Below are 13,520 nucleotides of genomic sequence, written 5' to 3' on the forward strand. Positions count from 1 at the left end.
ATTTTGAGACTTTAAAGGTGTCCTGTGGAGTTTGTGACCACTAGGGGCGCATTGGAGCAGTTTTTTTTCTTTTCTATGAAATGTTGAATGTTTTTGTGATGTGATTAACATTCCTGCCACTAGTGTCTCGTTAAAGCGTGTGAGAGTGATGTTCAAAAGGAGAAGTCGTGCACGAAGGACGGTGAGGAAGTAACTTGCAAACATGGTTGTAAACGAATCTGCAGGAAGTGAAACTAACAATACTGCAAAATTCAGCTGTTTATGATTTATTTTTTATTTTTTAGAAACGTTTATTGAAAAGGAATTTAAGTCTTAGAGATGATTGAATCTCTGAGCACTACATGAAACTCAGCAGGGCACCTTTAATTCTCCTGTTTCCTGACAGCACCTGAACACACCACACCTGCAGACTTTTTAAATCAAATCATTCGCCGACTCACATGATTAACCAAATCCCAACGACAAACAGCGATATACCATTTCAACTTGGCAGTATTATTGAATACATGACTGTCAGTATGTGTGCTTAAACTTATTTGCAGGAACAGTTTGCAGAGGTCCTTAAACCTGCAGTTTTTGTTTCCCTCTGTGCAGCTGTTTCTGTCTGTCTTCTTTAAAAAAAAAAGTGTTATTTCAATTATTATAATGTCAGTATTTCATGATATATTGTATTTTTAATTAAATCCTGCAGCCTAGAAATGCCACTGCTGCAGCCTAGAAACAGCATTATTTTTTAATGACACTATTTCTGCTTCCTCCTCTTGCTGTTTTTCTTTTGTGCTTGTCTGACTTTTCAAAAATTCTTCTTCTGGCACCATCTGAAGGTTTCAGACACGCCAGTTAAGGCTTTTTCAAATCCGCACTGACTCCTGGTTTATACGGTGGCGTGCAGAAGGTACGACAGGCGAGCGTTAAGCGTCTCGACAGGCCAATAAGACGGGGGGAAAAAACTGCGATAATGACGGGCGGAGGCAGCAGAAAGGGCAGGGAGAAAAAAAAAACCCCCGCCAGACTGGCAAGCGTGCAGCTGAGCAGATCACAGAAAGGCCGGCGGGCGGGAAGTGTGAGGTGGCCGGCTGCAACCAGAGCAGACAGCTGGAATGTTAAACTATCACACCAGCGTACATGACATGTCAACCCCACTCACAACAGCTCGGAGGCGGCACACTGTGCAGAGCGAGGCCTCGGCGGCTCCTTCCATCGCTCGTCGTTTGATCCAGTCGTTGCTGCTTAAATGTTCCAATCTGCTGCATTTGAATGTTTCTCTCTTTATTTAGATGTGAGCCGTCTGTCCTCTCAGGGCAGATTCATAAGCCTTGACAACCTTTTAATTTCTCGTTTTTGACGCTGATTACAGGGTACATTCTTTGCAATGATGTAGTGACGGTGCAGTAAACCTACACTTTGCTGGAGAAGCATTGTCGAACTCATTAGAGTGGCAGAACAGCACAGGCAGGACTCAGGAGTCCGCCGTTGTTGTTGTCGCTGTCGGTCTATTCTCGCTTGGCTTTTGAACTGTGATGTGCGTGTGCAAAAAGTCTCTGCTGACGGCATAGCTCCTCCTATTTACACCACGACGGAGACCATGCCACTCTCACAAGTCTGCACTCTGGAAACCTGATTTTATAACTTTGCATTTTCAGGAACCCAAAACTCAGAGATCAGCCAAAATGCAACGTGCAATCACCGTCTTTCTCCTCCTCTTCTTCTTCTATGAAAACAGAGACGCCTCCCCGAAGAGGCCGTCTCACTCTAACTTTAAGTATTCATATTTGTAAGAAGCTGCTGAACTTATGACCCGTACAGTCATATTCATTTTTTTGCAAGACAAAGAACAACTTTCAGCTACCTTTAATTTAAAACAAGTTATTTCAAACCTGCTGATTCCCGAGTAAGTCATGAAGATAACTTTTGTCTAAACTCATCCCGTCGATGTAAAATAATGAAGAAACCGTTCGAAGCTTCTGTTATTGCATCAGTTGTTTCACGTTTGGTTTGATCGCAGAGACTTTCTGTGCATTAGTGACGTCTGAGAGTTAAATCACACACGCACACACACACACACACACACACACACACACCTACACACACACAGCCACTGTAGATGCTTCCAGTTGTTAGGATTCAATGTTTACATGGAGCAAACATCTGTACACAGCTTGAATATGTTTCATATCTGAGTCTTTACTCTCACACGGCGCGTCCTGCAGGTTCACTCGTCTGTCTTAAAGGTTTTATTTTAATCCGAGCGAGGCGGCTCTGCTGTAAAAAACTTACTATAAACACACAGAAAAACAGATTTTAATTTATTACAGATAGACTTTATGGATAGTTTATGGAGAGCTGCCACACATTTAAGACTTTTAAAATGTTCTTTTGGTCAGTATTTTCTTAACAGAGCGATCTACCTTGTCTTTTACACATAAGACAGATGTGTTGTAAACAGAGTTATGAAGTTTGAATCTGTTTTATTTTTCAGTATTTGTTTTATTTTATTTTTTTCAATGATCTTGATTCGGCTTCTCCAAAGTATTCATGAAAACATTTCCGAGACTTGTTTTGACCACCCAGGAGTCTTTTCTCTTTTTCTCTGTTGCTTTTTACTGGTTATAGTTCTGAGAACTTTTTATAAATAAATAGAGGAAGCTTTTGAGCTCCTCTCTGCACCATGCCATGTGAATTCAGACAGAAGAAAAGTCCACATGGTGTGTAGTGCTGCAGTGGATAATTCCTCTTCAAAAAGTCTCCAGAACTGTTTAATGTGGAAGCAACTAAACCTGAGCGTACAGTATAAAAATCTTTAAACTTTTCAGAAAGGCACTGTTGATCGATCCTCAGCATCCTCTTTGCTCCCCGTCTGATCGGGAAATAATAATAAAATTAAAAAAAATCTCAGTTCTAAAACATGCAGTAAAAAGTAACAGAGCCGTGTCTGTCTGTCTTGTCAGCAGACTGTTGTCATGGAGATAGTGAACTAACACTTCATGCAAACACTCCCGAGATCACAGGCTGCGTTTTTCTGCCTTGAAAAACAAAACGTCAGGTGGACACAGGACGTTAGTCATTTAACTGGAATAATGTCCCTGTCCCAGAAAACAAACACTGCAGGAGAAAACCAATTCCAACTCTGCGACACCAGGTGGCGATATCCCCCCCTTTCACCAATTCCCGCTATTCTGGTTGACCTTGAAAGCTCGTATGTCAAACAGTGAAAACATGATGATTAGCTTTACTTTTGGAGAACCCAAACGAGATGCACGCTCTCCCTCTAGCTTAGCATGCTAGCTAAAAGCAGACAACGCGACTTCTGCAAATTGGATGAAAGTGTGTGTGTGTGTGTGTGTGTGTGGGGGGGGGGGGGTGAATTTCTCTACTGACACCAGTGATCGATAAATAGATAAGGAGGTTACTCAAGGTTTTCCAGAACGTCGTCTTCTTCTTCTTGATGACTCCAAAAAAAGAGAAGAAATGACCTTTTAAAAGTCTCATTTCTGTTCTGTGTTTGAAACCTGACACACTGTCGGTAATTTAGATCTTCACATGGCGCCGTGTGATTCATTTACAAATATCAGACATGGGATATTAAAGTAATCTGTCATCTCTTAACCTGATTTATTGATTAATTTCCATGCTGTCGTCACGGTAATTCATCATATTAGATTAAAACGTTCCCTCCTGAGTTCAGTCCATGCACTGCAGTCTGTAAGAGGTTGATTTTCTAGCTTGTAATATTCATTTCATTTTGACTTTTATCATCTCAACCGAAGCCTCCTCTTCCATCGAAACTTTAAAAATGTATTTCTTTGTGAACATGTTATTTTTTTGAGGATTTGGACACTGAATGACATTTTATTTATTGTTTTATTCCTCCTGAAACTGAACGCAGAGCTCTCTGTTTGTTAGATATAAATTGATTTTTCACATCACTGTTCTCTGATTGTATCGTGACGGTGACGCAGGAGCTGTCTGCAGACCGAGCTGTGGTCTGAAGAGCCGCTTTATCATGGGAGCAACACGCGTTCAGTTAGCAGGTGTTTTAATGTATTTAAACGTCCTCGGAGAACGTCTGCTGAAATGCATCATGTAACGTGAGCTCAATAAATATGGACACATGTAGGTTTCTCACTGCTCACAGCTCGCGTCCTTTTTGTGTCTTAACACTTTTGAATCCCCGACTGAAGGAGCCTTAAAGGAAGCTTCGCTATGTTCAGTGTTTACGGTCGACTTGTTACTGCACTCACCTGTTCACCTGGCGTCTAGGGGGGAAGCAACAACACAACGTCAACAAAAGGCCCAAATATTTTTATCAAGTTTATCATTTCAGTCGTTTGATATTTTACAGATCGGCCCTTTAAGGCCTCCAAACTCTGTCGTTGCAAAGTTTCCTGGCAAAGAGAAGTTGGATGGGGTTTTGCTCAGTTCCAGATTAAAATTGTTCAGACAGAAAATGACCTCGAGAGACAAATCTACTTTCGGAGTTTTTATTTGACATCAAGGGATTTGGTTCGATAATATTGAAACAGTAATAATCTCTGATGTAGAGCCAAAAACCCTGTAGAATTAAAAAAAAAACAACCACTGAAATCAACATTCCTCTAATCCCTGCAGCTCAATCCACATAAACACACAATATTTGGAATGCTTTTTTTTGTGGGTTTTACCCCCAAAAAGAAGCACATCTTTAATTATAGTAGAGAAACATGTCAACTTCACAACATGTACACACAGATGACCTTAATCTGCACCTGTTGTGCTTTGGCATCATCAGTGCACGTGGTAATCCATCTTCAAGTTGGCCCTTCAATTCCCGAATTGAGATCCAGCTTGTGTTTTGCAACCAAATTGTTCGCCCCCTACTGGTCATGAGGTAGAGCGCAGGCATTTCTGCTTCGGCCTTCGTTTAGGTTTCACCCATTTGTGTCTTCTGTTGGTTATTCCAGTTTGTAAAAGACGTCAATAAAGACAGAAATCACCTCAAAAAGTTCTGAAAACGTTTATTGACATAACTACAAAAAAAAAAAAAAAAAGCATTTTTGGTGTTTTCTACATTTGATCACAGCAGACATACTCGGAGTGAAACGTCTCTCATGACCTCCTGAAATATTTAACACGTTATGTCATCCTCTGCTTTATTATACATGCAACAAGTGGTAATACTGGCTTTACATGAACTAAGGTTATCCTGACTGATCATGGAATAATTTAATGATCCTCTCATCCAAAATGGGACTGGGGTTGCAAAATTCTGGGAATTTTCAAAGTTGGAAACTTTCCATGGGAATTAACAGTAAATCATGGGAATGAATGGAAATTTACCAAATTAAAGGTTGGCCGCAGGAAGTGGGGGTGTTGGGGGTGCTGCAGCACCCCTAGTGGCGAGGGGGAGCTTCTTTTTTTAAATTAAATTATTAAAAATATTTTTGCACCATTCCTTTATGAATGGGAAAATATTTTGACACGCATAGGCTATTACATGTATTTCTTGATTTTGATTGAATTATTTGTAGGCCTAATCAACACAAGTTGACGGAAGTTACGTTGTCTACGTCAGGCAGGCTCGTGGTTGCAGACACAGAGTGAAGTGAAAATGTTCCCTGCTCGCTCCATGATCGGTCTACGAGTGTCACAGTTCAAGATGTTGCATCATGTTGGAGTAAGCTCCAGTAACAAACAAGAGCCATGTTTTCAGAGACAGAAACACTGATTGAGTTCCGTCTGTGCCTGCCCGTCTCTGTGGCCTCACCTGAGCGCACGTTCTCAGCCTTGCGTCTTGTGGAGACATTGGTACGCAGACCCAGAAAAGACTCACACACCATTAATTGATGTATGCCCACACAAGACATCATGAACTCTCTGGACATCCGTCCCCTCATTACAGACTTTATTTCCACGTCCCCAGAGCGCACCTGGACATTTGGACACCTGTAACCAGGGCACCGTGTCTGCAGCTCAAAGTAAGATCATGGTGCCGCCGCGCACCTTCATACCTCTGCAGTGTAACGTCACGCTATAGTATTTTTACAATGTGGTATGGATTGAGTGTTATTTTGATCGTGTGTTCTGTGCGTAATGGATTTGGAGAACTGTTTAATAACGTATAAATAGTCTGAGAGTGTTTCCTTGTGGTTTGCGTGAAAAGGTTGGAGATGGAGAAAAAAAGTGTGATTTTGTGCGTGTGTTTGCGTAATGAATGTGGAGAGCTATTCAATAATGTGCTTAGATTGTCTGAGGTTATGTCTTTGCGCTGCGTAAAGGGATTTAGGAGCTGATAGAGTCGTGCGCGTCACGTAAATGTCGGTGCAGTGACTCAGGTTGATGTCAGCTGATCAAACCTGTTGCATTGTTAAAGTGTTATTGTGAAGTTTAAGTAATTGTACAGATATTCCTCTGAGAGCTGATGGTGTGTGTGTGTGTGTGTGTGTGTGTGTGTGTGTGTGTGTGTGTGTGTGTGTGTGTGTGTGTGTGTGTGTGTGTGTGTGTGTGTGTGTGTGTGTGGCCCTGGCTGTGTTCACTGAAGAGTGTAAAACAATAACGTGGTGAATCTTAATATTTTTTAAAAATATTTAAATGTATATATTATGAATGTCTTCTAAATAGGCCTATAGGCTCATAGGGGGTTTTTTTGTCCAAAAAAGAAAAGATTTTTTACAGCGCCCCCTGTTCAAAATAACCTGGTTGGCCCTGAACAGAGATCTTCAATATAGTTGGGGAAAATGTATTTTAACACAAGACAATTGGAGCCACATATTATACCTGTGGACGACATGAAGGGAATCAGGTTTTGATGATATTATGGGATAATATATATTTTAAAATGTGATGTAAATGTGTTGAAGTGTTTTTTTTAATTGTATTATTATTTTGCATAAATGTCTGCTTAGGAGAAAACAAAATGTATATATTAGATATAATACAGTTCAATACAATTAACCTTCATGTCCAGTTAATTCCCATGGTTTCCAAGTTTACAATTTAGAATATTTCTAAAATTCCCAAGCTTAACTTCCCATGTAAAGTTTCTGAAAATGTACCGGAAACTTTCCTCCCCGTTGCAAACTCCTATCTGAGTGAATTTATTTAGATCTTCTCTGCTGTTCAACCTTCGAAGGCTCCAGAGTGCAACAAAAAAATAACATTGACTTTAAAGGGATCTGACTGTTTGACTGAAGAACGACGCATGTAGGACTCATTAATGATACTACTGTCGTTATGTACCTTGAATAACATCATCACACCGTCAAAGAACAAACAAACACATAAAAACATGTAACCTTAAGGGCGCTTTTATTCAGGGGACAAAACTGTGTTGAACAACATTCGTGCAGTTTGCACAGCTCAGCTAATTCTCCTCCAAGAACGATGCTTTCATCGTTGGATTCTCAACACACACGAGGAAGCAGAGTGGGATTTTCTGGCACAAATTCATCAACTACCACGGTGCATGAAGAGCGAAAGGCCCAAGAGGTCAAAGACCCTGAAGTACGAAGACCGATCAAATCAGCCAATTTGAAGAAACACATTGCAAACACTATTTCAAGGCAGGGTTGGTCATTTTCCAAAACTAGCATGATTTTGGAAGCAGCATTCCCATCAGTACTCCGTTTTAAACTCGACCCATCGATGTGGTTCCCTTAAAGGAGGATTGCAATGTGTTTCTTGATGACCCCGATGAAGGCCACAAGCCCAGAAATCTCCATCCGTTTTGGTTGGCGAGGTTGGTCTTTGTACTAAATGTCAGCCCTCTCATCTCCATCCTCACCAAATTTAAACGGTGAAACATTTTCAGTCTTATTCTGTTTTCTACAAAAAGGCAAAAAGGCAAAAAAATAAAAATAACACAAGCCAAGGATAACTGGCACTGTTTGGTGAAGAAACTTCACAAACAAATAAAGAGAACAGAAGAGATTTTATGAACTTCAGTAAAACTTCTGAAGTTCTCTCAAGTTTTCAACATTTACTCTGCAGCTTCCACAGTTCTTCTTCAGGTTATGACTTAAACCTGGTTTAACTTAAACATCCCATGCTCAAAAATACAGCAGATACAAGCAAATGTGAGTGTGGAAGGTCTGCGAACGTGAAGGACTTAAAACCATCATTGTTCATTTAGCTTTCAGTTCTCTTCACTTTGATCCACATCCACAAACTTGAGTCATTTTGCCCGAAGACTTTTTTACTCATGTTTGTTTTTTAGATGCACTTGTTAGCAAATAATGACCCAAACATCAGGTGACGTGACGACCAAGCCACATCGTTCTGAGGAGCTTATAAAATGTGGCACAGCTCTCAGAGAACCAAAGTTACTTTAGTAACCAAACACTGACGGGCAGAACCAAAACTATTACATCCTGATCTGATCCTTCAGTTTCACATCCAGCAAAAGCTTCAAAATTTACTTGAGTTGTAAATCCTCATTGTTGCTCTACAGAGCCACAACTTTTCTGCTTATTTTGGAGCAATCCAACCAGTTTACCATTTTTATGAGTCACATATTCATGTGACACACTTTCTTGTAGATAATGTCGATGCAGAGATAAAATTAGACGAGTTAAAAAAAAACTGCAAATAGCTGCAGCTGCACGGTCTAATTCTTCTCCGTTCATATCTGTCACCTGAAGGTTCAAGTTCTTCAGACATCACAGAGCAGCAACGTGCTGCTGCATCCCCTCCCTGGAATAAAATCCATTCGTAAAGGTAATTCATCATTAAAGTAAAAAGTTTACACCCAAAGTAAACTTCATTGTCAGGTGTCTTTTAAATGCCAAAACAACCAACCAGTCTGCAGGATTCTACCGCTCGTGGAGGTCAGATCTCATTTTTCAGGCGTGCTGCCCTAAACCCTGCAGGCCCACAGAATGCATCCACTCAGACTTACTAACCATTCCAGCTCAGGGTGAAATGATCGTACAATTAAAACCAGATGTGCTTCATTACACTGACTGCTAACAGCTAGCTATCACGTTGCTTTGGCTCCATCAAAGGTGTTAAAGGTGCAATTAGAGCGAGCACTTTATTGTGCATGTTAGTGGAAGCAAACTGCTAATTACAAACTCACCAGGGGCTAGCTTCTGCTGTTAGCTTGTAGCAACTGTTACTAATGATGCATGTGCAAGAAGTTCACCTGTCTTTACAGGTCAACAGAAATGCCAACTGTTCTGCATGCTAATGTTTTCTCTGTGCTGTGGTGTCATCGAGCTGTAGGATCAATCCTTTGTTTGTTTGTGTGAGGGCATTTTTACCCCCTACTTTTAATCTGCCATCGTTCATTTACTTAAACTTCATATTCATCGCTCTTCCACTTGCATGCAGCTTTTGTTTTAATCCGAACACGCCTTAAGACTTCTGCAGGATCACTCTGCAGACATTAGGGATTAGTAAAAGGGTTTTAAAGCTCCACACTGAAGTTTAACCTCCAAGATAATTCCACAGGTAAAATACCTGCTCGACATTCACATAAAAACAATCCACTGAAGGCGTAAATCTTTTTTCTGTAGCGTTCTCAATACAGTTCAACTTTACAACGTTTTGATATCGACAGTCATAATAACCGTGGATCTACAAAATCAACTAAAAAAACGCTGCAGTATACGTGCCATGATGTGACTTTGTAATAACAACACAGGCGTGCACTCCTGCTCTTCTTCCCACAGAGCCGTGAGGTGTAAACATACAAAAATGGCTGACTGCTGATTACCCATTTGGCTTCCCTGTGCCGACATAGAGGCGGATTCAGTATTTGTAAGTAATTCTCCGCTGATCAAAGTGATGCTGCTCTAAATCTACACTTTGCTGGAGAAGCCATGTTTAAGTCTCGTCAATGGAATGAGCAGCACAGAGCTCTGGAGTCCGCCATTGTTTTTGTTGCTGTAGTCCATCTATACTTACTCGTGGTTTTTGACATTAAGCTTGATGTACTCAAACAAAAAGTCTCTATTGTCAGAGGACCTGCACACTGTCCGATTACTCGACGACAGGGATGATGGGGCTGATTTTTAAAAGTTTGCTTTCGGGAAACTGTTTTCAAAACTTTGTGGTTTCAAACCCCCAAAAACAATCAGGTGTGTCGAGGAACGCCACAACGCAACAAAAGGTTACCGTCTACTGCAGCATTCATTGTGTCAGCAGAGTTGAAAAGTCAGTATGCATGCATGTATTTCACTGTGCATGATGATTGTAACTGTACAAGTGATTTACACTGTGGAACCAAAAACTCCAGAACCCCTGGTAATTTATGAACTGTAAGAATTGACAACAGTCAATTGTCGACTACACTAAGCACCAGTTTTGCCGCTTCACACTTTCTTGGTTGAGTACAAAACTGGAGCTGTGAACAAGTGAGGTATCTGGAAATGTGACGACATCAGGCTAAAACTATGAGCTGATCATCAACATGAAATAAAATGACATTTATCCACTGAGTCTGTCGCAGACATCACAGCGTCTCATTAGTTGGTCACGTCAAATATGTCCTTTTACAGACTCCCTGTCTCTGAAAAATCACGTCTGACGAGGAGTGTTGATCTCAAACGGTTAAATTTACGATTTAAAAATTTTTTTTTAACTGAAAGCCATTCATAAGAAGAAAGCAGACCTACCATTAATGAATTCTAAAGTGTGGATCAGACACAAAAGGAAAACACATTTTAATCGAAATTTGAATTTTTGTAACCCACTGTAGTGGGTCCTCCAAACGTCCAATAAAAACCCATCAAATTTATCGCCCCTACTGGTAGGAGGTAGAACAACACATACGGCCAAACAACAAATTTAGATTTACTAAAAATGACCGAGAGGGTAAAGTGAAAGATTGTGTTTCTTGTTTTTGATTTGTACACAGTTTCTGTTAAAGCTCCTGTGAAGAACTCAGGGTTTGTCATGTTTTTGGCGACCCCTGTGGACAAAGTAATAACTATTATCTCTTCGCCGAAAAAGGAAAGAGAGGCCATGCTCACTTTGTCTGACAGCTACCCGAAGAAGTCTTTCAAAGCATTAAAAGTTAACAAAGAAAAAAAAATCTGTTTTACGACCAGGTTAAAAAATAAAAAAAACGCCTCACAGGAGCTTTAACGTAACTACAACAGGATTTTCTTTACGCAATTGACATTTCACACGTGAGAGTCGTCTCTGAGTTGTTTGCTTTATTTCTTTAGACGTCCCCTCTTGTAATCCCTCCTACAGCCACTAGTGGTCACAGCATAGTTTAAAAGGTAAAACAGGTGTCGGGATAATTTGTTATGCAGATGACACATGAGTTTATTCTTTGATGCATAGCACATCTGATCTAAATAACAGCTTCTTCTTAATGCAGCTATTCAGGTGTGGGAATTGAAAACATCCTTGATTAGGTTTTAAATATCAAAGAATCTCATTTCAACATGAGAAAAGGATTTTACCTTTTAACTTAAATGGCAAATGATAATCATTTGTCTGACATGAACTGACCCGCGTCCTCACACGGGTCTAGTTTAAGAAAACGTCTCATCATTATTCATCAACAGTCTCTATCGTTGTTGATGAGAACTGATGGATGATCACCCTCACCATCAGAGACAGGGAGGCTGTTTGGATCAACTGTGGGAGCTCCTGGGATTTGACCCTCCAAATATTAGCATGCTAATCCCTTGCAGACGCGGCAGCTAAGCAGCAAAAGTCAACAGGTCGTTTTTCTCGTACGAGGGATAGAGAGGAATTACATTTATGATTACCAATAAAAGAGACAGCTTAACATGCTTAAGCTGCTCATCAGGGTATTTAAGAAATTATATGCTGGGCTGAAAAAAGCTCTTAGAGTTAAAGAGAAAATCTGAAATATAAAACAAACTCATTAGGAAGGAAGTTCATTTCTACATCATGGCGCAAATGTAATTTCCTTCATCATAATGATGGAAAATAATATTTTTAGCTGAATTGGTGCATTATCCATTGTGTGTTAATTTGTTGTGTGTGTGATGAGTAACTTCTAAGAAACGCCTTAAAAAGTGCACGTCTTGTTTTAAGTCATGGGACGCTTGTGATGACGTAGTCTACAAATGTGAGCTGAAGACAACCTGCAAACGTGTGTTTGTTTATTTCAGCCTAAGTTAAAAACATTATATACATCATACTGAGTCACATATACGTCCTTGTTTGGATGTTGGTGATTTTATATTGTACCCAAGTGGACAACAATGCATGGTATGGACCACACGTTGACGCAATCATAGCAAAGCATCAGTTCAAAGGAAAAATATCAACAACAAAAAAAAAAACCCAGGAGCTCGACCACATCCAAAAAAAAACATCAAATAAATTAAAGACAAAGTAGTTGTGTCCACTCTTATTTGTGTGTCTGTGTTTTTCCTCAAAGATTTAAGGATTGCACAGATTAAAACGTCGCCCCCTGCTGGTTCTGGAGGATACAGTACTTTAGAAATGAGGTGAAAAGAGTTCAGGTTGTCTTAGTTTCCCGCCGCCCTCGTCGCTCTCTGCTGCTCCATCATGGCTCGGATCGCGGGCGACATCATGGTGGGCGACATCATGGCGGGGGACATGGCGGGGCTGAAAGGTCGTAAAGGGTACTGAGCGTTTTTACCCGGGACGTAAACGCACTGGAAGTATCTCTGGCCTGTGAAGACAGAAAGGGAAGAAGGAAAGATTAAAATATATGAGACATCCCAAGAGGAGCTAACTGGATTCTTTTTTCCTCTGAAGGCTGCTGTGTGAACTCGTGCTGAAAGGGTGAAAGAATTACGGAGTGAAAAAAGCAGGCGACGAAGACGCTTTGTGTAGACGGGAGAGACACAATACTGTAAATGTCTGATGACATTTCAGCCCCTCTTACCTGGTTTCTTCTTCTCAGTGGTGTTTTCTTCAGTCTGGGGCTCTTCTGCAGGAAACACAGTAAAACACAAAGTTATATGAGGCTGAATGTGTGTTGGTGAGAGAGAGAGAGAGAGAGAGAGAGAGAGGAAGAGAGGAAAAGCAAAGTGTCAACATGCATTTGAGTGAGGGGAGGAGGAAGGACAGCTCGGAAAGTAAAATCAAAGGTTTTATTCAAACAGAAAATGTGACGTTCGGCTGAAAATGAGTTCATTAGATATTTAGATCCGTCATGCTGACAGCTGTGTTCTCAGATGTGTTCTCATCTAAGCGCATGTCCTATTTTGATTTATTCTCATCTTCATAAATGTTGAAGTTTATCAGCGAGAATGACGACATTTAAGATTCAGTCACACTTGCTAGTTGAACCAGCTATTAATATCTGCATATGTTAGCCCTTAATGCTAGCTGGCTGTAGCTCCAGGATGTACCGGGATGTGAACAAGCACAGAGACCAGGTGGGATCTGATAGCTGCAGCACAGTGTAGCATTATTTTGATCTATAAAATGTAGATGAAGTTGTACGTAGGCTGTGTGAGGTTAAACCGGCACATCGACCTGAGCGATGATTAACCACATTTAACGAACGCACGTGGGCGTCAATCTGCAGGGAGAACTAGCAATACTAACGTTAGCCACGCTCAGCATGCCAAATTACATTGTTG

General features: G+C 40.6%; 1 protein-coding gene across 6 annotated transcripts in view; it reads right to left on the bottom strand.

The window, feature by feature from the left end:
* Window positions 1-258: 258 nt before the first annotated feature.
* LOC306832109 (uncharacterized protein) overlaps window positions 259-13,520 on the bottom strand; it is a 35,988-nt gene continuing 22,726 nt past the window's right edge. For all 6 annotated transcript variants that reach the window (XM_079356540.1, XM_079356536.1, XM_079356539.1 and 3 more), the window contains 2 exons: window positions 12,818-12,862; window positions 259-12,601 (listed from right to left, as the gene is read on the bottom strand). In XM_079356540.1, the coding sequence (XP_079212666.1) occupies window positions 12,435-12,601; window positions 12,818-12,862 (212 nt within the window). In that variant the 3' untranslated portion in view covers window positions 259-12,434. The remainder of the gene's footprint in view (window positions 12,602-12,817; window positions 12,863-13,520) is intronic.

The sequence above is a fragment of the Symphodus melops genome, assembly GCF_947650265.1.
Source record: "Symphodus melops genome assembly, chromosome: 1".
Taxonomy (NCBI): Eukaryota; Metazoa; Chordata; class Actinopteri; order Labriformes; family Labridae; genus Symphodus; species Symphodus melops.